At 43.5% G+C, this 24,858-nt stretch overlaps 2 protein-coding genes and 1 long non-coding RNA gene across 14 annotated transcripts in view; 2 read left to right on the top strand and 1 right to left on the bottom strand.

Moving 5' to 3' along the window:
* Positions 1–4,433, top strand: part of AMOT (angiomotin) — a 69,225-nt gene extending 64,792 nt beyond the window's left edge. For 5 of the 8 annotated variants that reach the window (XM_083596320.1, XM_083596321.1, XM_083596323.1 and 2 more), the window contains 2 exons: positions 444–680; positions 1,478–4,433. In XM_083596320.1, the coding sequence (XP_083452446.1) occupies positions 444–680; positions 1,478–1,578 (338 nt within the window). In that variant the 3' untranslated portion in view covers positions 1,579–4,433. The remainder of the gene's footprint in view (positions 1–443; positions 681–1,477) is intronic. The other 3 variants (XR_014543831.1, XR_014543832.1, XR_014543833.1) reach the window with 1 other exon arrangement.
* An 8,551-nt stretch (positions 4,434–12,984) lies between these two features.
* On the top strand, positions 12,985–16,378 carry LOC310754581. Its single transcript, XR_014543888.1, has 2 exons — positions 12,985–13,703; positions 13,775–16,378. It is a non-coding gene; the product is annotated as an uncharacterized lncRNA (long non-coding RNA).
* Positions 15,123–24,858, bottom strand: part of ATP7A (ATPase copper transporting alpha) — a 48,592-nt gene continuing 38,856 nt past the window's right edge. For all 5 annotated transcript variants that reach the window (XM_083596253.1, XM_083596254.1, XM_083596251.1 and 2 more), the window contains one exon: positions 15,123–24,019. In XM_083596253.1, the coding sequence (XP_083452379.1) occupies positions 23,743–24,019 (277 nt within the window). In that variant the 3' untranslated portion in view covers positions 15,123–23,742. The remainder of the gene's footprint in view (positions 24,020–24,858) is intronic.

Genomic DNA, 24,858 nt, shown 5'->3' with positions numbered 1-24,858 from the left:
CTCAAACTGCCATCTTGATTTATCGTTGTATTTGAACAATCACTGGAATTTTCTCTCTCTGGTGCCAATATGTTGACACCAGGCTCAAATACCTGCGGCAAGGGGTGGGGTGGACACATCTTCCTGCTTTGGGCAGTGAGGAACACGACAGCCATCAGTGAAACACATACACAGCAGCACAAATGCATCTTTTCCCACTCTGTACTTCTGGCTGTGCCATTATAGTCACTTGCCTAAGGTTGTACTGTTGGAAGTGTGTGTTTGTGTTGTGACCCTCTGGAATGCATACTTTAGTAAGGCTCTTGGCTCTTTTTTATTGTTAAAAACTCTACATTGCCTTAACAGACTGGGTGCTGTGGGATGCTCCCAGGGAGCAGAATATAAGACGAAGCTGGCATCATGCATCTGGTGTGCAACTGCCTTGTCCTTTTTCTCCCCTTCAGGTGTTCTGCTGGGAACAGAATGCCGCTCCGAATCCATTCCTTCCACTCCTTCGCCCATCCTCCCCTCCCCTCCGCTGCTGTTTGCACACTCCAAGACCGGCAGCCGAGACTGTAGCACTCAAACGGACCGGGGAAGTGAGCAAAGCAAGGTCTCCGCCTCCTCTTCCTCCTCTGCCTTGCCTCCTGTGCAGGGGAGGCTCCCTGCTATGAATCTGACCTACACTTCGGACAAAGCAGGTAATGAGGACTTTCCCCTTGGCTAAGCCAGGACTTAAGAATAACGAACAACAATAATTTAAAGGCTTCCAATGAGTTAAAGTGACATTCTGCCCAGGGGCCATACTGGCTGGAGATGATAGGAGTTGCCGTCTAAAATATTTGGAGGGCATCAGGTCGGGAAACAGCTTATCTCACCAGTTAAATCACTTAAAGATTGCAGCCCTAGTTGGAAGGCATTTTGCTAGATGGAAACAAGAGCTGGAAAAGTATATTTTTGCTCTATAAGATGCACCTTTTCCCTCCTAAAAAGTAAGGGGAAATGTGTGTGCGTCTTATGGAGCAAATGCAGGCTGCACAGCTATACCAGAAGCCAGAACAGCAAGAGAGAGCGCTGCGCAGCACTCCCTCTTGCTGTTCTAGCTTCTGGCTTAGCCCCTCAGTCCCTTCCCCCACCTCCCGGAAAAGCCCCCCAGAGCCGCACTCCCTTTAAAAAGCTGCGTGAAGCATGCATGCGGTTCTTGGGTGTTTTTCCCCGAGGAGAGAGAAGGGCAGCCCACAAGCCTACAAGTGCCACACACATGCTCCACGCAGCTCATGAAAGGGAGTGCTGAGCAGAGCCTGGGGTGCATACAGGCTCTGCTCAGCGCTCCCTTTAAAGAATTTTTTTTTTCTTGCATCCCCCCTCTAAAAAGCGTCTTATGGTCAGGTGCGTCTTATGGCGCGAAAAATACAGTAGTTGTCAATTGGCTACCACCCCTATAAACTTATACACACCCCGCCACCTTTTAAACTTATTTCCTTCTCTTGCTTTATAGATACACCAGTTTTCCATTCCAACACTCTAGAAAGGAAGAACCCAGCTCAGAATTTGGGGCAGGACCTCAACGATGCAGAAATGGTGGAGTATCTCATCTGAAGAAATCAAAAGCTGAAGCAGACTAGCAAGAAGTGTCTCCGTACCCTTCCCCCTGTGAAACTTTTTTTTTTTTTTAAAGCAGATCATAGTAAAGGAAGCCAGAGCTTTCTGCTGTTTTGTATATATATATATTTTCTCAAAGGTATGGGCAGGTTAACTTATATTTTGTTCCAAAATTATTAAAGTAGTTCTGGCTGTTTTTTTTTAAGAAGGTTCTTTCCCATACCTTCTTTCTGTTTCTTTAAAAATACTGGATCTGATAGCATCTGGATAAAAATTAAACCAAGCTCCTAAATGCACTAAATTTTTGAAATGTCAGTATTATTTTTGTTATTAAAAAACAACAACCCTGTGTTGTAAGGAAAGTAAGGACCTTATTTAGACGTTGACGTCCATAATGCCTTTTTACAAAGCCTGTTACTTCCCAGGTTTCTCTTTTTGCCAGATGATTACATGGTGCTGTCACTTTCGAGTGTCGTTTAAGTGTCCCAAATATTCAGGGGTCTCTGAGAACCATTATACGTATGGGACTCCAAAGGGTGGGACGACATTTTTTCACGTTCCTTGCCCTCCTTATGAGAGTGTCCGTTTTCACAGAACATTCCAGGACTAGAAAAAAATAAGTTGATTTCCACAATGTGCCTGCACTCGTTTTTTTGTTTTTTAAAAAATACATCTTATTGTTCATATCATTCTGTCCTTTTGTTAGATACCCCAAGATGTAAGGGGAGTTTTCTGTTTATTTCATATATGTCAAAGGGCTTCCTACCCTTGCAGCAGGATGAGGAATAATGCATCCCATTCAGGATTTCAGTGAACAAGCTGTGAGCCTTTTCTCCATGTTGTTCTGCTGTTCTGTTCCGTTTAAACTGCAGCCATTCAGCTGGCTTGACTGGAGTTACTGCTAAACTAAGCAAGTGGCAGGGTGTGTCACCAGACAGAAACCTGATTTTCTGTGTGGCCATGCTGGGGAGTTTTCCCTAAACCATATTTTTGCCTCTTCCACATGCCTTCTTCGACTATAATCGATTCATTCCAGAAGTTAGCAGCTTTTTCTCTTAAAATAATTGTATATTTTGATGTAAGAATGTAGTGCCTTACTCAAGATAATAGTTACACTGGGGTCCTTTTCTAAATAAAGTAAAGCAACCCTGCAGGTTGAAAACCTTGCATTTTCCTGAAAACTCTCATTAATCTTCTGCACGAATTTAGAAATTATAATAGATTCATACCTAAGGTTTCAGGTTTTCATACCCATACATATAGACACACACCTGTAACTTGCATTATTTTGTTTCTTGGGAGCTGACATAAATATTGCAGCACTAGGTAGCAAACTTTGCAGGGATCGATTTCAAACATGCATTTTAAAGTTTGAAAAATGAATGTGTTTCTGTCGTACATGTTTTTAACAACTGCCAGCACAGATCCCAAAGTTACGTATATTAGAGAAATGAGTAGATGTGGAGGAGTAACTAGATTAAGTCATTCAGAGGCAACAGAAGGAACCCTTGAACAAAATGTAAACTGTGGGTTAAGTTGTGTCCGAAGGGAAGTGCCTTCTGAGTGTGAGTCTACTCTCCTTTATCCAGGTGCCTCCCATCCTGTGGTAGGTGAGAGAGCATGTTGCATGCAACCTCTCCTTAGCATCTTCAGAAGATCTGAAATGGCATAAAAAAAGTGAAGAATCCATTGTGTCCTATGGTGCCTTTTGAACTTCAGGATTATTTCCCTTAACAGGGACAAAGCAAGTGATCTTATACCATATAATTATTTGAGAGTGTACTCACCCCAGGCCAGCGGAAGGAGTTCTGGAGGGCTGCAGGTTCGTCCCTGAAATGTTGTGCCAGGCTGGGTAGGAGAAGGAGATTTCTCTATGCGCATTTGGGGACACCCTGAATCTGCTGATTTTTTATTTTTTGCAACTCTGCTGCTGCAAATTAACTTCATAGTAGCTGGGAGTTTTGTGCAAGCAAGTGAGGTTTTCCACTAGTCACCCACTCTTTTCATTATGCTAATTATGGGACTTTGGGAATCTGCCTGGTAATTAGGAAAATTTGTTTTCCTCGCATGTAACTTTTGGCCTGCTGTGGAATTAAGTTGGAAGTTGACACTACTTAGAAGAAGTTATGCTGCGCAACGCTCCTTCTTCTGCTTCTCTTTTCCTCTGTAAAATTTATTGGTACTGGACATGAGGCAAGACAATATAAAACTGATAACCTTTGTGCTTGAACCAAACGTTAGACTAAGAGTTTTAACACAAACTCGGGTAATAGAAGCTATGCTGTAGATGAGTCTTCCCCAGCTGGGAACACCACAACTCCCATCTTCCCCAGCCTGCATGGCCAGTGGTGAGGGGGGACAGTAGTAGTTCTAAACATCTTGAAGGCACCAGTGGGGAAGACTATGTGTAGATTGTATAGAGGAAGGCTCTGTAGTTTTTCTCACGTGTTGCAGGGGGGTTGGACTGACCCTTAGGGTTACGTCCAATCCTATGATTCTGAAAGCAAATCAACAGGAGTTGCGTTCCCCCCAACCCTGTCGCAACACTCCAGGGGTCTTTCCTGCAGCTTCTTCCCACTGGGAACAGACCCATTAGACCAGATGATTCAGGAACTGGTTGCAGGGGTGATGCCAACATCTTGTGTCTCCAGTCTGTTGGAAGGAGGGAATTTGCGGAACTCTGAACATGTTGAATGTCTTCGCTTGGTGCCTCTCTCTCTATATATATATATTTCTTCTCCTGCACCAGTATAGGAATGTGTGTATTATTATTTTTTATGTCTAGACTGTAAACCTCATGACAAAGTGTACCTGTACTGTATTTATGGAGAAAATAAAATTGTTTCTGCAAATATGTTTGCTTCAGACTGTTTTTATCGCTTCTACTTTTTCAGTATCCACATCAGTGTTTAGATGGTGGAAACACAGTGGTACCTCTGGTTACATACTTAATTCATTCTGGAGGTCCGTTCTTAACCTGAAACTGTTCTTAACCTGAAGCACCACTTTAGCTAATGGAGCCTCCCGCTTCTGCCGCTACACGATTTCTGTTCTCATCCTAAAGCAAAGTTCTTAACCTGAGGTACTATTTCTGGGTTAGCGGAGTCTGTAACCTGAAGCGTATGTAACCCGAGGTACCACTGCATTTGCAACAGGGGTGGCTAACTTGAGGCTCTCAGGATTTGAACAGAGGACTGCAAGGGCCTAGTCCAGTGTTTCCCAAACTTTTTGGACTACAACTCCCATCCTTTGTAGAGGGTGGCGCTGTGGTCTAAACCACTGAGCTTCTTGGGCTTGCCGATCAGAAGGTCGGCAGTAGGTACCGCTCCAACAGGAAGGTAAACAGCTTAGTCATGCTGGCCACATGACCCGGAAAAACTGTCTGCGGACAAACGCCAGCTCCCTCGGCCTGTAAAGCGAGATGAGTGCCACAACCCCAGAGTCTGACTGGACTTAACTGTCAGGGGTCCTTTACCTTTAGTAGAGCACTTTAATTGTGCAAATGGCACAATAGAAGGGCTAATTTCCTTTTCCTCACTGACATGGGCTAAAGAGAGACCACACAGCTCACCTTGCCTCTACATCAATTTGGCTGCGGGGATGATCACAAGACAAAGCATTTTGCATTGGAATGGGGGCAATATGAACATGCACACAGCAGAAATAGTTATAATGGAGCAGGCTGGCCCAATGTGTGGTTTACCAAAACAAGCTTTAACCCCCAAGATGACAGTGGACTTTCAACTTTTGCCCCTCCCTTCCCTGCAAAAACAGGCTGTCAAGATGTAGGGCAGGTGAGCCACACACAGCTTTGTGGCTCACATATTGCCCTGGGCCAAAGCTCTGAAACAGGATCCCTTTTCCTCTCAAGGATGCAGCTGCTGCTTAGGGAAATGTTTGCTGACTCCTTTTTGGCAGAGATGAGAAACCTAAATCTAAATCTTTCCTGAAACATTCATGGGGCAACCAAAACATCCTGTGCATTAGATTCCAGCTTGCAGCTAGAGGAAAGTCCACCACCACAATATTGATGATAAGAAGAAACATAACTTTGGGGTGGAATAACATTCTGTACACATCAGTCATCGAAATTCTCTGCAATAAAACATGAGCCGTGAAAGGATTTTGGCTGCTTAAAAAGGTAAGCTACTTTAAAAGTCAAGGCAATTTCTAGTGCCTTGTCTTACCCATGTAAACCTATTTTAAAGTTGAACTTGGCTATGATGGAAGCTGCTGTATAGTGAATCAGAGGTTCATTTAGCTCAGTATTGTCTACACTGACTGGCAGCTGCTCCTTTCCAGAATCTGAAGTCTTACCCAACCTCATGGAGATTGAACCGCTAAGCTTTCAGCCACATGCATTTATCTGTGATGTATGAACATACACACCTAACCTTTCTACAAAAGTACACAAAGGCACCAAACTGACACACAGTACAAAGCAAGATAAAAACACAACTAAAGACAGGGCTAAATGCAGCCTAAAAACAAAACTCACAGCAGTGAAAAGCAGCAGGGTTTGTTTTTTTAAAAGCAGGTCTCACAACGCATTTATGGGACATCTTCTTTGGGCCCTGGGAAAGTCCTCCTCACAAGCCAGAAGAACTTTCCAGGGTGCTCCCCATTTCCAGGTTCCACTTCCAGGCTCCCAGCACCACTTGTGTGCATGGTCATGCGCAAATAGAGTATGCATAAATGGGGAGTTGCCTGTATATAATTATTGGGTGCCAAGATCCAAGTTTGGGGAAAGTATTTTTTGGTGTGAGAACTACAGAAATTTAAAGTCAAAAAATATGCAGTATAGTAAGGAAATATAGAATGTTAGACCTTTAAAATATCCCCTTGTGAGTTCCAAGGTTCCCCTCTTCTCCTAGCAAAGAAAAATACCACAGGTTTTGTAAATTAAAAATGGTTTACTTACAAACTCTCCAAAGAGAGCAGCATTCAGAAATTCAGAAAGAGAGCATTCAGAAAAAGTTGCATAGGCAGTGAAACTAGACTTAGTTCCAAAATAGTAACGTTCCTAAATAATCAATATAGGAATTCAAGAGTGGCTTGTGAGAGCCATGAACCTAAGCTGGAACAACCATTTCCATCAATCAAAATCCATTAGAACTATTTTGTTTAAGTAATTCAAAACAATTGATGAACATGATCCAGCTTTTTAAAATATTTCGATCTTTTAAGAGTTGCATCTTACACAGGGATTCAGTTCCAAGTGTCCCATGTATCCACAAGAACACATACTTGAACAATCCATATGGGAGCATCTTTACCCTTCTGTAACCCGCATGCTGAGAGGGCCTTTTTGCATTGGGTCTGCTTGGCTTACCAGGTGCAAAATGAGCTTTTGAGCTCTCTGCATTGCTTAAGGGGCAGGGCCCTCTCAGCATGCCAGCCCTGCGATATCTTGTGAGAGCATCTCAGAGTCCACACACTGAGTGGGCCTTGCCTGGTAAGCAAGGCAGAGAGCTGAAAAGCTCTTTCCATACCAGATAAACCCTGCGCAAAAAGAGCTCATAAGCTAGGGTTGCCATATGCTAAGGTTACCAGATTTTTTTTCAATGAATCCAGGGACACTTTTCAACTCCCTACTAAATAGATGGATTTTGTCAGGGGACTGATCTGGGGACTGTCCTCAGGAAACAGGGACATCTGGTAACCTTACCATATGTTAATATGTCATATCCGGAATACTGCAGTTGGCTTACTGCCAAAGAAAACAGCTGGCTGTAAATTACAAGAAAGTCGTCGTGTTTTCAAGAAACTATAGGACCCATAGATGGTATAATCAGTTGACTGAACAAGTTAAAGTCTTTAAATAGGTAAAGATAAAGGTACCCCTGCCCGTACGGGCCAGTCATGTCCGACTCTAGGGTTGTGCGCCCATCTCACTTAAGAGGCCGGGGGCCAGCGCTGTCCAGAGACACTTCCGGGTCACGTGGCCAGCGTGACGAAGCTGCTCTGGCGAGCCAGCACCAGCGCCGCACACGGAAACGCCGTTTACCTTCCCGCTATAAAGCGGTACCTATTTATCTACTTGCACCTAGGGGTGCTTTCGAACTGCTAGGTGGGCAGGAGCTGGGACCGAAAGATGGGAGCTCACATCACCGCGGGGATACTTTGGCCTTATTTTCCAGGCAACAGGGTCATGGGGAGCACTTCAGAAATATGCAAACCAAAAAGCGTCCAAAAGTGCCAAAATTCTGACACACTTTTTCCATACAAAAGGTGGCAATCACATACCATCAGCACTTGAAGCCCTTAAAGCTAAACCCCTAGCAGAGTTATTATATGGGGCTCAGATGTGAACAGGCCCTCACCTTGGATATACAGAAGATGCTCAATCTAAGTTCCTAAGGCAAAAAAATTCTGTTCCATCCTGTGTTCCAAATGCTTCATTGTGCTTAGAGGGTAACCTCCCCTCTGTTTAATTACAGATTTGGCGTAGGACATTTAATTATTGGCTTCGCCTAAATTTAAACCCCACTGGTCTACTACCCTTAGTATCACAAGCTTGTCGTGAGAGTGCTTGGACTAAAGTTGTCAACCAAAAGCTTTACTTTTCTGGTTTATCACCACAACAGTTATTAATACTGGACTTCAGTAAAGCAAATAATTTAATTAGACAGTGCATATATGATACTGAGTGACAGAATAATCTGGCCACAATAAGGAAATTTTGTCCATGGTACAGTATGATTATTTTCCAATTAGTCATTATGACACTTTGGCACCCTATTTGCAAAATTTAACAATTGCAAAATACAGGTGCACTTTTCACTTTCACAAGATTGTATTTGAGGGTCGATTTCAAAAAATTCCACTAGAAAAATGGTTATGTCCCTGTGGAGATGGCAGTATTGAGTCAGTGGCTCATGTGCTTCTGACTCGCACTCTTTATAAAGATTTGAGGAGTGAGGTTATTACCCCTCTATTATTGTTCTTGCCAGGTCGCTCAACCATTGCTACTGTGTTCTTTATTTTAGCAGATCAAGATGCAGATCAAGATGAGCAGGTGACAGAGAAAACTGCAAGGTTTTTAGCAGGGGCAATTAGAATAAGATATGCTATTTGATTGTTGATGTAAACCCCCCAAATGTATTTTCCATAGTTAAGTTTTAACCTGTATCTTCAGTACATTTTATTCAGTTTTATTGCTATGGCTAGTGGCTGATGCAAATAAAGATTCTTCTTCTACTGCAGTTGACAGCAGTATCTGTGCAGGAATCGGTAAAACATCTGGGAAAATTTGGACGTATGGCAGTGCCGTTTTCCCATAAAAATAGCTGAAGGAAGGCATTTTCTAAAGTGATTTTGCCCAAAAGGCTCAACAACTTTGGGCAAAGCAAAAAAAGAAAGAAAGCTGAACAACTTTTCTATTCAGATTTTCACTGTTGGAAATATGGCAACCCTATTGCAAGCTCCCTGCCTTCCATGTGTGTGTTTGCAACTGCTTAATGTGTAAATTTAATGTGCATAGTATGCAATCACACTGTACCCCTCCAGTGCTCCCCTGCCAGCCCCTTGCCTCTTAGCGACCCACACTCCCAGGTAACCTCACTGCCCCCCAGGGGCAGACAGTGTCATTTGAAATTTAATATAAGTATCTGTAGGATTCAGCTTTTACTGTAGTAATAAAGTTTGGCTGCACTATGGGGACTGGCACAAAGAGATATTGGATAGCAGCAGACTTCTGTAACAACTGTTAGGGAATTGCCTTAGGTCAGTGACGTTGATGATTCAATTTATTAAATCTGCATACCACCCTTTATCTGTAGATCTCAGGGCGGTTCACAACACACAATTACAATATAAAAAACACAAAATATATAATACAAAAACATTGTGTCAATACCAGGATTTAAGATTCTTGATTGATTTAAGATTATAAGATTGTATGATCATTGTATAATTTTAAACAGTTGTATTATTTTGGAAAAGTGTGTGTCCATGGCTATCATGAATGGACCGTGCACTTTTGAATCCACCACTACACGACTGGAGGCTGGTGCATCAGGGCAAATGAGGCACTGCCCCACCTCCCCGAGTCTTGATTCCTCCAAGCCCACCTCCCTACTTACTTCCAACCAGTCCCAGGGGTGATTGGCCCTCCCCATTAGTCTCAGGGCTCACCCTGACTTTCTTTTCTTGCTGTGTTTCTAGGCACAGGCCCACACTTTAAAGCATTGTGTCCAATCACTTTTTCTTTTTCTTCCCATTTTGTCCTGCAAAACCTCACTCTTTACCACTGAACTGGAGCAAATGGCAACCCATGGAGAATCTGAATCACCTGTTGTTTCAATTCCAGACCCTCCAAGTCTCCCTGGAACTGGGAGGTGCTTGAATGTGTGCCTCCAGCCCTTAGGACTCTGTGCTCTTAGGCTCCTGGAGAATGTCCTTGGGCAGGTCTGCTTGCCCTTCTACACCTGATTTGCCTGCCTGTCCTGCTCCTCTCCAAGGCAGCCAGTGTGTCAAGGTGCATAGGAAGCTGCCTTATATGCAATCAGACCATTGGTCCATCTGGCTCAGTATCAGCTACATGGACCAGCAATGGCTCTTCAAAGATTCAGGCAGGAGTCTTCTCCTACTCCTACCTGGAGATTCCAGGGATTGAAACTGGGAGTCTCTTCATGCCACGTAGATGCTCTACTGCTGAGCAACGTCTGTCTGCCTTGCCTCCCCATAACAGGCAGAGGCTGCCAGAGTCTTCATCACCCATTCCTGTGCATTACAAACAGCCCAGGCATCCAAGACAGTTTTAGCCTCCTTTCCTTAACAGTGGAACAAGACTGGCCAAGAGCCCAAGGGCTCAGGGTTAAGGTCAGGCTGACCAGTCAGATCCAGAGAAAAATTCCTTTGGCAGCTGGTTTGTGCAAGCCAGAGCAGACATCAGAGGTGCTCAGTCCTTTCCTGTTTCCCCCCATCTCCCCTCTTGTTGCTACACTGATTGTTGGCTCAATGTTTCAGGAATGTGACTCTTGGCAGAGAGGTTGTGAGGGGATGATCAGCAGGAAGCAGATTGAGGGTGTCCATGTTTGTGTTCTGTGGTTGGCCATGGTGGGCTCAGCTCATCAATCTTTTTGGCAATCTGGTGCAGGTCTGGGTGCTGTCTGGAAATGCAAAAAGGAATGAAGCTGTCTTAAATGTCTAAGTTGTTTAACATTCTGGAAATCCATAGGGGGTGGGAGCATCCTCCCCTGCTCACTTCCAACCTTTGTCTGGAAGCTTAATGTCTCACCATAGATGGGCAGGGGGACAGACATTTTATTGATCATGGCTTTGCATGGTCTAGGTCTCATCTAGTTCTACAGCGAAATAGTGAGATCCTACATTGAATCACCTGCAGCAGGGATCAGCAAACTTATCAGCTGTGGGCCAGTCCACCATCCCTCAGTCCTTGTGGGGGGGGCAGACTATATTTTTGGGGGGAAATGAACAAATTCCTATGCCCCATAAATAATCCAGAGACACATTTTAAATAAAAGGACACATTCTACTCATGTAAAAACATGCTGATTCCCGGACTGTCCACAGGCCAGATTGAGAAGGCGATTGGGCTGCATCCGGCCGCCGGGCCTTAGGTTGCCTACCCCTGACCTACAGCATAACCTCATTTTTAAACTTGCTACTTTGGTGTGTGTGTGTGTGTGTGTGTGTGTGTGTGCCCAGCTGCAAAAATAGTGTTGAGATCAACTTAAGATACCATATTTTTTCCCGAATATAAGCCACACCTTTAAAATTGGAGAGGGGAAAAGAAAAGTTACCGTATTTTTCGCCCTATAGGACGCACTTTTTCCCCTCCAAAAATGAAGGGGAAATGTGTATGCGTCCTATGAGGCGAATGCAAGCTTTCGCTGAAGCCTGGAGAGCGAGAGGGGTCAGTGCGCACCGACCCCTCTCGCTCTCCAGGCTTCAGGAAGCTATCCGCAAGCCTTGGGAGCCCGTGGGAGTTCCCGCCGGGGTCCCACAACTTGCGGAGAGCTGCCTGCATCCCAAAACCTGGGGCGCGCAGCGGAGCGCACCCCGGGCTTCGAGCACCTCTCCGCAAGCTGTGGGAGCCCGGCGGGAAGTCGCGCCGGGCTCCCACGGCTTGCAGAGAGCTGCCTGCATCCCGAAACCTGGGGTGCGTGCCCCGGGCTTTGGGCAGATATCCACAAGCCTGGGGAGACCGGCGCGACTTCCCGCCAGGCTCCCTAGGCTTGCGGATAGCAGCCTGTTCTGGGGGCTGGGGTCGGGGGAAGCTTGGGCTTCCCCCGCCCCAGCCCCGCACCTGGGGGGGAAATAATTTTTTTTCTTTATTTCCCCCCCCAAAAAAACTAGGTGCACCCTATGGGCTGGTGCGCCCTATGGGGCGAAAAATACGGTACCCGAATATAAGCCACTCCCTTCCTTGCTGCTCCTGGCTACATATGGGGGGGGGGGGAGCCACGCTGCGTTGCTGGCGGCCTTTCCTCTTCCTCGCTCTCTCCCTTCCTGGCCTTGGGGGAGAGGACAGGGGACTGCAAGTGGGGTGGGTGACGCTTCACTGCGCTCCTGGCTGCATACCGTAAAGTTGCGAATATAAGCCGCACTTTAACTTTTCAGGGTTGGAATTTGGGGGGGGGGGGAGTGAGTCCAATATGGTAGTCATGGCTGCAACATTTGATGTTTGCTGCCCTGGCTTTTTTTTGGAAAGGGTGGGAGGCAAATCTGAGAGCCAATGTGGGATAGTGGTTAGAGCAGGGGTTGTCAACCTGGTCCCTACAGCCCACTAGTGGGCATTTCAGGATTCTAGGTGGGCAGTAGGGGGTTCTACGGCACAAGCTGAATCCTCCTTCCATTGAGCACTGGTGGGCGGTAAGGAAATTTTACCATCAAGAAAGATGCATTAGTGGGCACTAGGTATAAAAAAGGTTGACTACCCCTGAGTTAGAGGGGTGGACCAGGGATAGCAGGGCTCAAATCCCCACTCAGCCATGAACCTCATTGTGTGTCCTTGGTTCAGTCACTACCTGTTAGCTGAACCTACTTCACAGGATTGTTGTGGGAAAACTAATGAGGGATAGGGAAAATCATGAAAGCCACCTTGGAGGAAGAGGTGGTGTATAAATGTAAAAAAATGTAAGTAAATAATAGTACTTAAGCCTGGCCAGCAGTTGCTGTACTTGTGAGCTTCTAGGGACCACTTTACGTGCTACGCACAAATAGAAATGGTGAACAGCATGGAGACTAGCAGTCTGAAACAGCACGAAGATGACAAGGCAGAGATGAGCGAGGTGGATCACTCCTTTAACCCCCACTCGAGGCAATTTTACAGACGGAAAATTAGTTAATTTTTCCAAACAGATTTTACCCCAAAATTTTACCCGGATTTTACAGTGGTACCTTGGGTTAAGAATTTAATTCGTTCCGAAGGTCCATTCTTAACCTGAAACTGTTCTTAACTTGAAGCACCACTTTAGCTAATGGGGCCTCCCGCTGCTGCCGCCGAGTCGCCACTGTGCGATTTCTGTTCTTATCCTGAAGCAAAGTTCTTAACCCGAGGAACTATTTCTGGGTTAGCAGAGTCTGTAACCTGAAGCGTTTGTAACCCGAGGTACCACTGTACTCTAAAAGCTCAACTGATTTAGGGCAGTGGAGGGTGCTTTTGTGGTTTTTTTTTGAAAATCCACATCACTTTATGGCACACACTTTCTGCTTATGATAGTAGGACCCAAAGTATATTTAGGAGATCGATCCTTATCATCCCACCCCTACAAGTTTTGAAGGGAAAGGACCCAGCAAATGTTTTCAGAACAAAACTGTACTACATATTACCTGATGAGAGCTTGCATTTGCTGAATTGAGCTTAGCAGAGGAAAGCTAGCCTGTCAGTGCAAGGAAGGACAGCAGATACTTCAAACTGTGCTCTAGTATCTAATCTATGTAGAGTAAAGCAAAGGAAATGGATATAGATATAGATAAGGCTTCCAACATGGGATTTGTGAAGGACAGATGTATACAGTGCTCAGATTTTAACTATATGCACTCAAAAACTTTTATTTGCACAAATGTAATACAGAGACCAAGTGCACAGAATGGGACTAGCCAATGTGGTGCCTCCAACTGTTGCACTCCAGCTTCCATCAGCCCTTGCCAGGGTGGTCTATGGACAGGGATGATTGTAGGAGAAAGACCACGGGTCATCCTTGACTCCATCAGCCCTTGCCAGGTGGTCTATGGACAGGGGTGATTGTAGGAGGAAGACCACAGGTCATCCATCCAAGGATTAGTTAGTGAGTCAAGGACCAGTGATACAATTTTTCTTCTAATCTCTTCTTTTCTAACGATGATTAGATGACAGCAGTCAAGGTAAGAAAAGTGAGCAAAGCTGCAAGGGCAGGACTATAGCCACAGGAAGCCTGACTGGTTTCTCTTTTATAAGAGCATTTTGCTTATAACTCTGAGCAAGTCCACCCTCCTCTGCTTTTGCCTTTTCACATTGTCGACATCAGCCCCTCCCAACTTTGTGCTCTCCAGATTCAAACTAATCATCTCCAATGAACAAGGCCATAGTCCAAAAACATCGGGAGGGCACCATTTTGGAAAAGGCTGGCCTGCATGTCCCTGTCGATTATAGACTTCCTTTAAGACATTGAAAATAGCAGCTCCTTGAGGGCTAGGGGACACTTGGGGAGGACAGGGAACACAGGGTTGTTTGTTTGTTATTATGTCTTAACTTCTTGTCTTCATTTTGAAGAGGGGGGAAATAGCAGCTCTTAAAATTATATAGCTATATGGTTCGAGGCAGTGGTTCTCTTTTCTAGGGGTATTCACAGGTACGCAGTACCAGCACCTCTTTTGTTCTTGTTAAAAAGTGTGGCACTTACTGCAACAACTTCATAGTGAGTACCAACAGCTCTTTTTCTAGCAAAGAAAGCACGGGTACTGGGCAAAACAATCAGCTGTCTACAGGAAGTCTACCTTGGATTGCCAGCTTTATAAACTGGGTTGCACTGTAGTTTGGAAGCAGATTTTTTTGGATAGAACAAATTGCTTAAGTACCTAAAAAACCTTGCTGAATAAGGCCAAAGGCCCATCTAGTCCAGCTTGCTGTTCTCACAGTACTCAAGCAGATGCCTCTATGAAAACTACAAGTGGAACCTGAGCACAAGAACCCTCTCCCCACTTGTGATTCTCAGCAATGGATATGCAGAGGCACGTTGTCTCCGACAGTACAGGAAGAACATAGGAAAGCTAACCCTAGCATGAATCCATTTGGCACCCATTTATACAGATACTAGTTAAGTGACGTGGTGCTTTGGGGTTGGCTTTTCATCCAGAAGGTAGAACCTCTTCCTTTTTTCCTTGCTCCCCTTCCTTTTCTTTCTAAATATATTGCAATGGGAAAGAATCCAAAAGTTCACAGGAGTGTTGCATTGTGCACTGTGATGGTGGTGTGGCGCTAATTAAAGAATGTAATTTTGAATGGTGCTTAGCTAGGTGAGAGATTTCTGAACAGAAACAGATTGAATGAAACCAAAATGGGGCCCTTCAAATAAAAATCCACACACAACCAGTCTTGTAATGTTGTGATATAACATTTATAGAGCTGAAGGCACATTCTTGACAAGATTATAACTGTGGCATACCCGCCAAATGTAAAATATTATGCATTAAAAGCAAATATTGCACGAAGTTGTTGGTTTTTTGGTTTTGTTTTACAGAGCGTATCCTGAAAATCAAGACATTACATATAGTCATGGCAAGAACTTACGATTTTTTCAGCTGAAAATTAAATGCAACCCAATGTGTACTCACAATGGTACTTTGTAGAACCCATAATCAGAGTCCCAAGGAGATGAAAACATTTCTCGTTTCCTTAAAAATGCAGGACAGCTTTACAGGAGATTGGGAAAGGCCATTCTTATTGTCACAGGTGACCTACAAATCTGGGCTCACCCAAAACATTTGGAAGGCACCCCAAAAATAATAATGGGTGTGTGCACACTAAGCATGTTAGATTTGCTTACTGAGAAGTTGGGACCAGCGGTCGCAACAAACAAGTGAGCTGTCATGTAACTTGTAAAGCAACCTTCAGTCAAGTTTTCAGAAATCCTGGACCTGTGTAAGCCACCAGTGAGTCACCTTTGTACTAAAATACCTACATATTTTATTTTTAAAAAAGCAATGGGAAAAATGCTATGTAAGCTTCAACCATCTTCCCAGTTGCAGGAGTACACATACACACATCATGTGAGCATTGAACCACCAATGGAACTGCACTCACTGCATTTTGTTTAGATTATCTTACCTCCTAGTCCACTGGCCTTCAACTGGTAGGTTGGGACCTGCTAGTGGGTGGTGGCCCAATCCAATATGGGTTGCAACAGGGGCACTGCCACCATGAAAAATATGGCAAAAGATTAAGAAATGGGTCCCCAAATGAATGTTCGGGTTAGAAGTAGGTCCTAGGTCTGAAAAGGTTGGAGAGCCCATCAATACTGCGTATTTGCAGCAGATGGATATAAACCAGTGACATCACCAACCCAACTCTTATCTGAAAGCAGTTTTTCATTTTTAAAGAAAACGTAATTGCTTTTAACAGACACACCTAAAAAGAGAGAGATGGGTGTACATTTAACTGAATAAATGTACATGTAGCGCTTTAAAAAACTAACAAGGTAGACATCCTACTTGGCAAAACAGGGAGGGGAGGACAAGACAGATGATTAAATCAGCATTCAGTTTGCCAGCCAGCCAAATGTGATCTAGAGGAAAGGGAAGCCCTGACTTGCATTTATGTCTGGATTTACTTTTTGGCTAGTAATTTAAATGAAGCAGACAGCAGAACATCTTGCCTAACAGTGGAGAAGAGCAATAAATAAATCAAATAAAATGTAAATGCATAGCTTTTTCTGCAGCTTTTTTAAAATAGCTTTTTTGATATTTTAACACACGAGTTAACATAAAACTGTACATAAATGTGCTCAAGACAGGAAACAAACCATATTTACAGGCAGAGTACATTTTATCGGACTCACTTGCTAGATCATCACCTTGCCGTGGTGAGTAAGGTCAAAGGGAAGGAGCTAGGCAAATAAGGATCCAAGAAGTGCGCAATGGCAGAACAGGCAGAAGATAACAAGTGGCATGTTACAACGGCTGTGAAGGCAGATGAAGGCTGCAGCAGATAGGAATCTACCAATCGTCGTGATACTCATGCCATCGGAATAGAGCCTTACTGCAAAGACTGTGTCATGGTCAGCACACACTGATCTACACACATAAAACAAATTCACGCACAGGCATCTTTCAAAAACCCATCCCAAACCCCAAAAGTGCCATGGTGATTGACAATGGTAATGCGGGCAGGACCATGAAATCTGGAATCCCCTAGTCATAAACCGGCACATGGGCGGTGAATACAGATTCAGTTGTTCTGACTCAAGGAATGAGGCAGTTGAGCAGCTCAGCAGCTGTATCCATGACTGAGCAGCCCTTTTTAGGATCCACTCTGCTCACCCTGAAAACGGGGGAGGGGCTAAAAAATGTGCCCTAGACGTAGTCTACCCTCCTTTTTCCCTGACTGGATTACCACACCCAGTGGGGTCACCACCCAGAGGTCATAAAAGACAATTGAACTTTGGAAGATGGAATATATGGACTTTGTGGGATAACACAGAAAATGAGCATCCTGAATGCAGAACTGCCATCATTGCAAGAGAGCTGCAACGTTTTAACATTGATATTGAAGTGCCTCAAGACTCTCGAAGAGCAGGCGAGGGACAACTGAAGGAAGAAAAAGGAGGCTACACATTCTTCTGGAAAGGTCTATCGAAACATCGAAAAATGGGGTAGGCTTCGCTATCAAAAATGATCTTGTGAAGCTCTTGTCAGAAGTCCCTACCGGCATTAATGAGCGACTGTCAACCATTTGAATAAAGCTCACCAAAAACCAACAGGCTACTATTCTAAGTGCTTATGCACCAACACTGGATGCCAATGAAGACATTAAAGAAAAACATTTACTCTCAGCTGGATACCATCCTATCAGAGACACCTAAGTCCTCCTGGGTGATTTTAATGCAAGAGTTGGGCAAGATTTTGATCTGTGGCCTGGGACTATTGGAAAAGGAGCAGTTGGCAACAGCAACCAGAACGGAATCTTACTTTTGACTATATGTGCAGTACACAACCTTGATATTACTCATTTCCGGGTTTGAACTCCTCAGGTTCCAAGTAGTTCAAGAACTAGGCTGTTCAAAAACTGAGGTACCACTGTATTTTTCCCCCAATTTGAACTGTATTTATCCCCGCCCCCCGTGGTGATTTTCTTGAGTCAATATGAGAGTACCCCTAAACATTTTTAAAGAAAAATAGCACTGTTATACCATAAAATTATATATCAATGGAAAGAAAATTTAATGAAGAATGTAATGCAATAACTTTCATGAAGGATTATTTATTACAACAGCAGTCATAAAGAAGAAACATGAAACACACAGAAAAAATGAGATATACAGGTTAAATTGCCGTGTTGGCACTTTGCGATAAATAAGTGGGTTTAGGGTTGCAGTTTGGGCACTCGGTCTCTAAAAGGTTTGCCATCACTGTCTTAGACTATGTAAGTGTCCAAGCTGAAGATCACTGTGATGTGCTCCTTACCAGAGCTATGACAAGTTCTGACAACTGCTGGACAGATCACCAATTAATACGCTCCACAACGGCTATCAAGATACCTCAATGCAGGCTTCAAGGAAGGAAACGCAAATAAAGTCTATTCATTCATTCAAGGAAACAAAAGTGCAAAGTGAACACTGAAGCTCTTCAAGATCCTATTAAGTGGGATTGCTTCCAAATGACTTTTAAGGACCATCTTTTTTCAGAGTTCCCTGATAACGATGAGGAACACTGGACCAAGCTAAAAACATCCATTATTGCAGCCTGTGAACAAACTATTGGATACCAAACCAAGAAACTTCAGGACTAGTTTGATGAGATGGCAGTGAGATTGAACGCATTATTGACAAGAAAAGGGAGGCCTTTCAGATCTGGCAAAGAGATAGAAACTGCGCCACTAAGAAAAAAACCTATGCCAACGCTAAGGCTGAGGTTCACAGAGGAACCAGAAAACTAAATAACACCTGGTGGATAAAAAAAAGCTCAATAGATCCAGCACTTAGCTGACACTCATGAAGCACAGTTTCTTTAAAACCACAAACACCATCTATGGGCCAATAAATCATGACATATACCCCCTACACTCAACAGATGGTACTACACTTCTAAAAGATAAAGAAGCTATTCCACTATGCTGGAAAGAACAATACCAGCATCTCCTTAACCACAACTCCGCCATAGCTGCTGAGGTCTTCTCACAAATTCTGCAAAAACAAATCAGAGACCAGCTTACAGTATCTCCAAATCTGGGAAAGTTGTGTACAGTTATTAACCAAATGAAAAACAACAAAAACAGCAGACCTGATGGGATACCTGCCAAAGTCTTCAAAGTGGGCGGAATTGAACTTACACAACAACTTCACAAGCTCATCGAAAAAATCTGGGAGAGAGAAGAGATCCCACTTATAAACGCCATCCCCAACTCCACGAAAGATTCCATCAACGGTGTCTCTGAAAAGTTTTACACATCACTTGGGAATACTGGCGAACTAATGCCAGTGCACCGGAAGAAGCAAAGATCACCAGTGTCGAAGCAATGATTCTTCAACATCAACTTTGTTGAACTGGTCATGTTTTACAGATAGCTCGTTATTGTCTTCCAAAGCAATTACTCTATTCCAAACTTAAAAATAGAAAGCATAATGCCGGTGGTCAACAAAAGAGGTTTAAAGACTCTCTCAAGGCAAATCTTTAAAAATGTGGTATAAACACCGACAATTGGGAAACACTGGCCTGTGAGTGCTCCTTTTGGAGAATAACCTTTACCAAAGGTTTCATGTACTCTGAAGACGCTTGAACTCAGGATGAAAGGGAGAAACGTGCTAGGAGGAAGGCACGCTTGGCAAACCCTCACCGTGATCAACTCCCGTTTGGAAACCTCTGTCCCCACTATGGAAGGACGTGTGAATCCAGAACTGGCCTCCACAGTCACTTACAGACTCACTGCTAAAACCGTGTTCATGGAAGACAACCTTACTCGGCTATGAGCGATTGCCAAAGAAGAAAGAAGAAGACATTTTATCGGAGCACTGTACAGTCAAGACAGTAAAGCAATTTTGGTTCTTTGAATTAAAGCCAAGTATAAGCTATTATTCACAAAGCGTCAAGATGAACATTCCAAAAAAGTTTAGCAAATCACACATAGAAAGGGAAGACACACTGGGTGGGCTTCTGCATCAAGTATGTGATAGCAGTACATTTCAAACCACCACAGAATCATAGAATTGCAGGGTTGGAAGTGACCCCAAGGGACGCCCTACAATGTAGATAAAAGCTACACACTAACTCTGCTGCTGAGGAAACAGTGCCTTTGGATCCTCTTTCATTTTTTAAAAAATTAGATTTTATTAAAGCTTTTTCATAATACAACTAGATAAAAGAAACTTAAAAGAAAAGAGAGAAAGAGAAAAGCAGAGTCCTCTGTCAAAGGAAGCTTGTAACTTTGGTCTCACACAGGACGTAGTGAACTCTCCCAGCTGCCACCTGGGAGCTTTCCTTTCTTCTCCCAGTCTCTAACCCTGAGAGTTAGAGAGTCTTCCTTTCCATGCCTCTCGGTCAGGGTCCTTCCACCAATTATCCACTACCTTCGTGTGTATGTAATCCTTGGACCCCAATAATGTCCCAGAGCAGAGGAAACCAAAGATGAAAAATAAAGATAGAGAAGAAAGAAGATAAAACACATCCTCTTTCAGATCTTTTCTGTAAGGAAGCCACTAAAATACACTATCCTATTTCTTGGCCAGTAGCCCTTAAGAGGACAGAGAGGAAACCAAATCTAACAGCTGGCAGTGAAACATTATGGATTCTACCTTCTATTTTCTGCCACAAGAGACACAGAGAAGACTGGAAGATTGTTATGACATGATCATGAATGGCAAATGCTAGTAGCTCATCTCCTGCCAAAAGATAGCACCTACTCCCACAACTTATCTTGTGAATGATCAAAGTGATGTGACAGCTGAAATCCTTTAAATGTTTCATCAAAACACGTCACAAATATTTTTCGAAAGGGGAAAGTGCAGATTTGTTCAGCCTCAAAAAACAAAAACATCCACTGTCAACTGATACAGACCCGACTGTGTGGTCCTCCACACCAATTCTCTGGTTTCTCCCTAACTATAATTCAACTTAGATATCAACCCTTTCAATACAAGCCTTGACATATAACCGTTGCTCCAAAGGAAGAAAACTGTAATACTTCTAGTCCAGGCATAGGCAAACTCGGCCCTCCAGAAGTTTTGGGACTATAATTCCCATCCTCCCTAGCTAACAGGACCAGTGGTCAGTGATGATGAGAGTTGTAGTCCCAAAACATCTGGAGGGCTGAGTTTGCCTATGCCTGTTCTAGAATAATACCATTTATCAGGCAACAAACAGGAACTAAACTGAGGTATCATATGGGTCAGATTTTCTTGAGGTGGCAGGACAGGAAGTTAATGGCTCTTCACTGCAGGCTTAACGGGCAATGAAACTGCAGAGCAAGTAAAGTGGATATTTATTCAGGCAAGTAAAGGCTCCCAGACTGGCATGCCATTAAAATTTTAAAATATCTGTTTCTCAGAGTGAAGCCATCACCAGCTCTGCTTTAATAGGCTGATTCCATCAGAAAGAAATTGACTGCTCTTTCCAACTAATATTTCAAGCATGCTTTGTGTAAATTACAAGGGAGGGGAGAATATAACTTCAAGGGCAGAACTGTGAGATGCAGAAAAATAAATTTATTTCCAAGATTTCTGTTTCACACAGATCAAACATCAAAAACTATTTTCTGTAGACCCTCGCCCCTCAGTATCTTTCCATAATTATTACTATTTTGAAACTCAACATGATTGTGAAAATATTTCATTGAGCTTTCCAGCCACTATTGGGCAGTCAATATGGTGTTCTATGGTCAGTTAAGCTGCAGTCTTACAAACATTTCTAGTTTAAAGATTTTTAAAGCACACAATTTACTTAGTTTCAAATACACATATTTTTTCACCACTCTTGCCAGTGGTGTTTGATGGCTGGCACAGGACCCAACACTGGCATCTAACACGCCAGGGGAAAGGGGGCAAATTGACAGGAAGGGGCCCTTGGCCCTTGCTTTTCCTTTGAAGCCAGCCCCACTCCCTTTTCTGGTAAACCCAGTCTCTTGAGTCAAACCGAGGCTGCAGGGGGTGAGTGGCCACATAACTGCCAAGGAGAAGGGCTGGTGTGGGCCAGCATGATTCCTGAATGTGGGACAGACCTGCACAGGGTATGTGCCAGAGAAGGTCAGGATTCTGAGTCAGATGATTACTTACTCCCTAGCAGTGGACTTTCACTGATATACTTTCTGCACTCTTATTGTCCCATCATGACCTGGGGTGGGAGTGAAACAGCTGCAGTTTGGCTTCATTTCCCCCTTAAGTATGGCTTTAGGAATGGGATTAATGATGACTAAAACTGATGCATTAATGCCCCTGCAGGTCAGGAACAAGAGCCCTGGTGATTTCTGAACTGTGGTCCTCTCTCTTGCTACTTTAAACACTATAAAAATGCCTCTATTATCAGGTTAAAGGACTCTACAATGTATGTCTTCAACCATTGTTCAAACATCAACATGGCAATATTCACTCCAAAGGATTATAATCTAAAACCTGCTGAACTGTAAACATGGTGAGAAACGTGGGCAAACCTAGCGCAAATCTCTTTAAAAGTTAAATAATATAACAAATGTATTTTAAACTCTGTGATGCAGGGAGACAAAACAATAGCTTCCCATCAATGCAGAACCCGCACTTTGGCTTAGCTCTGTCTTCCCAACCCTTATGCCCTCAAGATGTTCTGAACTGCAAAACTCCCGACAGACCCAAGCCAGCATAGTTGTAACTGTAGCGGTAGCATTGCGACAACCATGACAATTTTTAGTTGAGCAAAACGGAAAAGAAATTAAAAGTTCCAAGACGAAATTTTGTGATCTGCTCAGAAATAAATAAATAAAGAATGCTCAGGAGCCTTTAAAAAAAACTAAACAAAAAAACCTCAAACTCGAAATGCAAGAATGGGAGCTCCCTGAAAGCGCTGAAGGAAAACACATCTTTTTAAACTCTGCAGTTTCAAACATCTCAAACTCACCAGCATACATCTCAGATCACAGAATCATAGAACTGGAAGGAACCGTGAAGGACATCTAGTCCAACCTGCTGCAATGCAGGAATATTTTTGCCCAACATGGGGCTCAAAACCCACGACCCTGAGATTAAGAGTATCATGCTCTGCCGACTGAGCCACTCCATCTTTATGAAGTTACAAAGACATAGACCTTTGAGTAATGAAAAACATCACAAGGCATGGCCCTGACTCCTTGATTCTTTGTGTGGCAGTAGCTGTGGCAAGAGTGGAGCTCCTCTATACACTTGAAAGCACCGTTCTCACCAGCAGCCTCGGGTGAGTGCACTGAATTGTCTATAGCTCTGCAGCTGGAATGGGGAGGAGAAACAAATAACGGGAATTGTTTCCTTTTTTTTCAAATAATGGGAAAACCTGTGTTGCAATGTTTTCTGAAAAATGCCATTTTACACATAGCAAATTAGGAAGAAATTATGAAGACAACCATTACAAAATAAGGCACATCTGTGTTTAAAAAAAAAAAGGAAAGGAAAAAAGAAATCATGGTTTCTATCCTTACTTGTTCACACTCTATAAAATAATGTCGCATTGCATGCAAAGACATGGCCTGGAAACCATGTGCTGGTGACTGCCCTTTCATGATCCCAGCAGCTCAGCAGTGTCTTGCTCTGCACTGGCTTCCAGTGCATACTGTGGCTTGTGAGTGTTGGTTTTGGATAATACTGGCAAAGCACTGCAGAAACTGCCAGCCTCTTGAGTTGGAAGTGATTTTTGGGGGTGGGGGTGGGGATATAATTGCTCTGGTCAACTGAGCAATTGAAATCCAATTCAAAACGATCGGAAACACAGTGCAGCTGGTCAACCTCCAGAATAGATCAGTGCATGAAGAGAGACCAAGTCCACTTCTCAGCAAAAAGAAGACTTTCAGAGAGTTGTGTCATCTTCCTCCCGTGAATCTACAACTAGAAGGGAGTGCTTGTCTGGCTCACTGAGGACTATGCTGCTAAGGGACCGCTTGTCAGAGAAGAGGGAGTTTAAGGAAGCTCGGCTGTAAGTGACAATTCGGTCCATGAGGTTCAGCTTTGGGGATCTTGGTCCAGTTTCATCAATTCCAATGTGGACACTGATTTCGGAAGGGCTCTTCTGCCTCACCTGGCCATGGGTACGCCGTTCATATTTCTCACAGGTAGGTTTCTTATAGCTAAAGGGAAGGAAAAATGCACAAAAATCATGTATGCATTAGTTTGAAACAGGGTTGCAATTTAATCATTCAGTTAATAATTATTAAAGCTTGTAGTCTTGACTCTAGATGATAACCTAGAGGCTGAGAGGGAGGGTGTGTCAGAAGGAAGATGAATTGATATTGATGTTTATATATTCGTAACTTTGTATTAATGTAACATTTTTATATGTAACTGTGTGTTTCTGTAATATTTTGTTTTAAGTTGCCTTTTTTGTACCCCTCTTAAAGAGATTTAAAAAAATATATTAAGAGGTACAGAAATTAAATAATCAATAATCAAATCAAACTGTGCCAGTTTCCTCCCGTGACTGGCTCCAGAGGTGCCCAGCTACAATATCATCCATAACCAGAACAGACCAGGCTGAGGAGCCAGACAGTTCTCTATGTTGCCTGCAATGTCTTTGTGCAAAGGGAGGAATTCCTAACTGGGATGGTAGTGTGGATATAAATTCTACTTCTCTTAAAATGCTGCCGCAGGGCTGAGGAGGACAAATTGGGAATGTGAAAACCATGGTAGTTCAGCAACTAACAGTATTTGTTAGTCTGGATAGACAACTTCAATTTGATCCCAAATTTAACCAAGGATCAAATCAGTAATTAGGCTAACGAGCTCAATCTGCAATAACTGCAAAAATTGGCATGTGATGAGGCTGAATGAGACAATCAATGCATTAAAAATACATTATTGAAAGCTCACTGAACTGAACAGTAGTTATGGGGCAGGGGATTCTTCTGGAAAACTGCAGGCACAGGTAAGTCCTACCTGAATTTTCAAAAGGCAGGACAGAGCCCAGCTT

Source organism: Podarcis filfolensis (genome assembly GCF_964270895.1).
Source record: "Podarcis filfolensis genome assembly, chromosome: Z".
NCBI classification, from domain to species: domain Eukaryota; kingdom Metazoa; phylum Chordata; class Lepidosauria; order Squamata; family Lacertidae; genus Podarcis; species Podarcis filfolensis.
The sequence above is the reverse complement of the archived record's forward strand: the minus strand, read 5'-3'. Positions and strand labels throughout refer to the sequence as shown.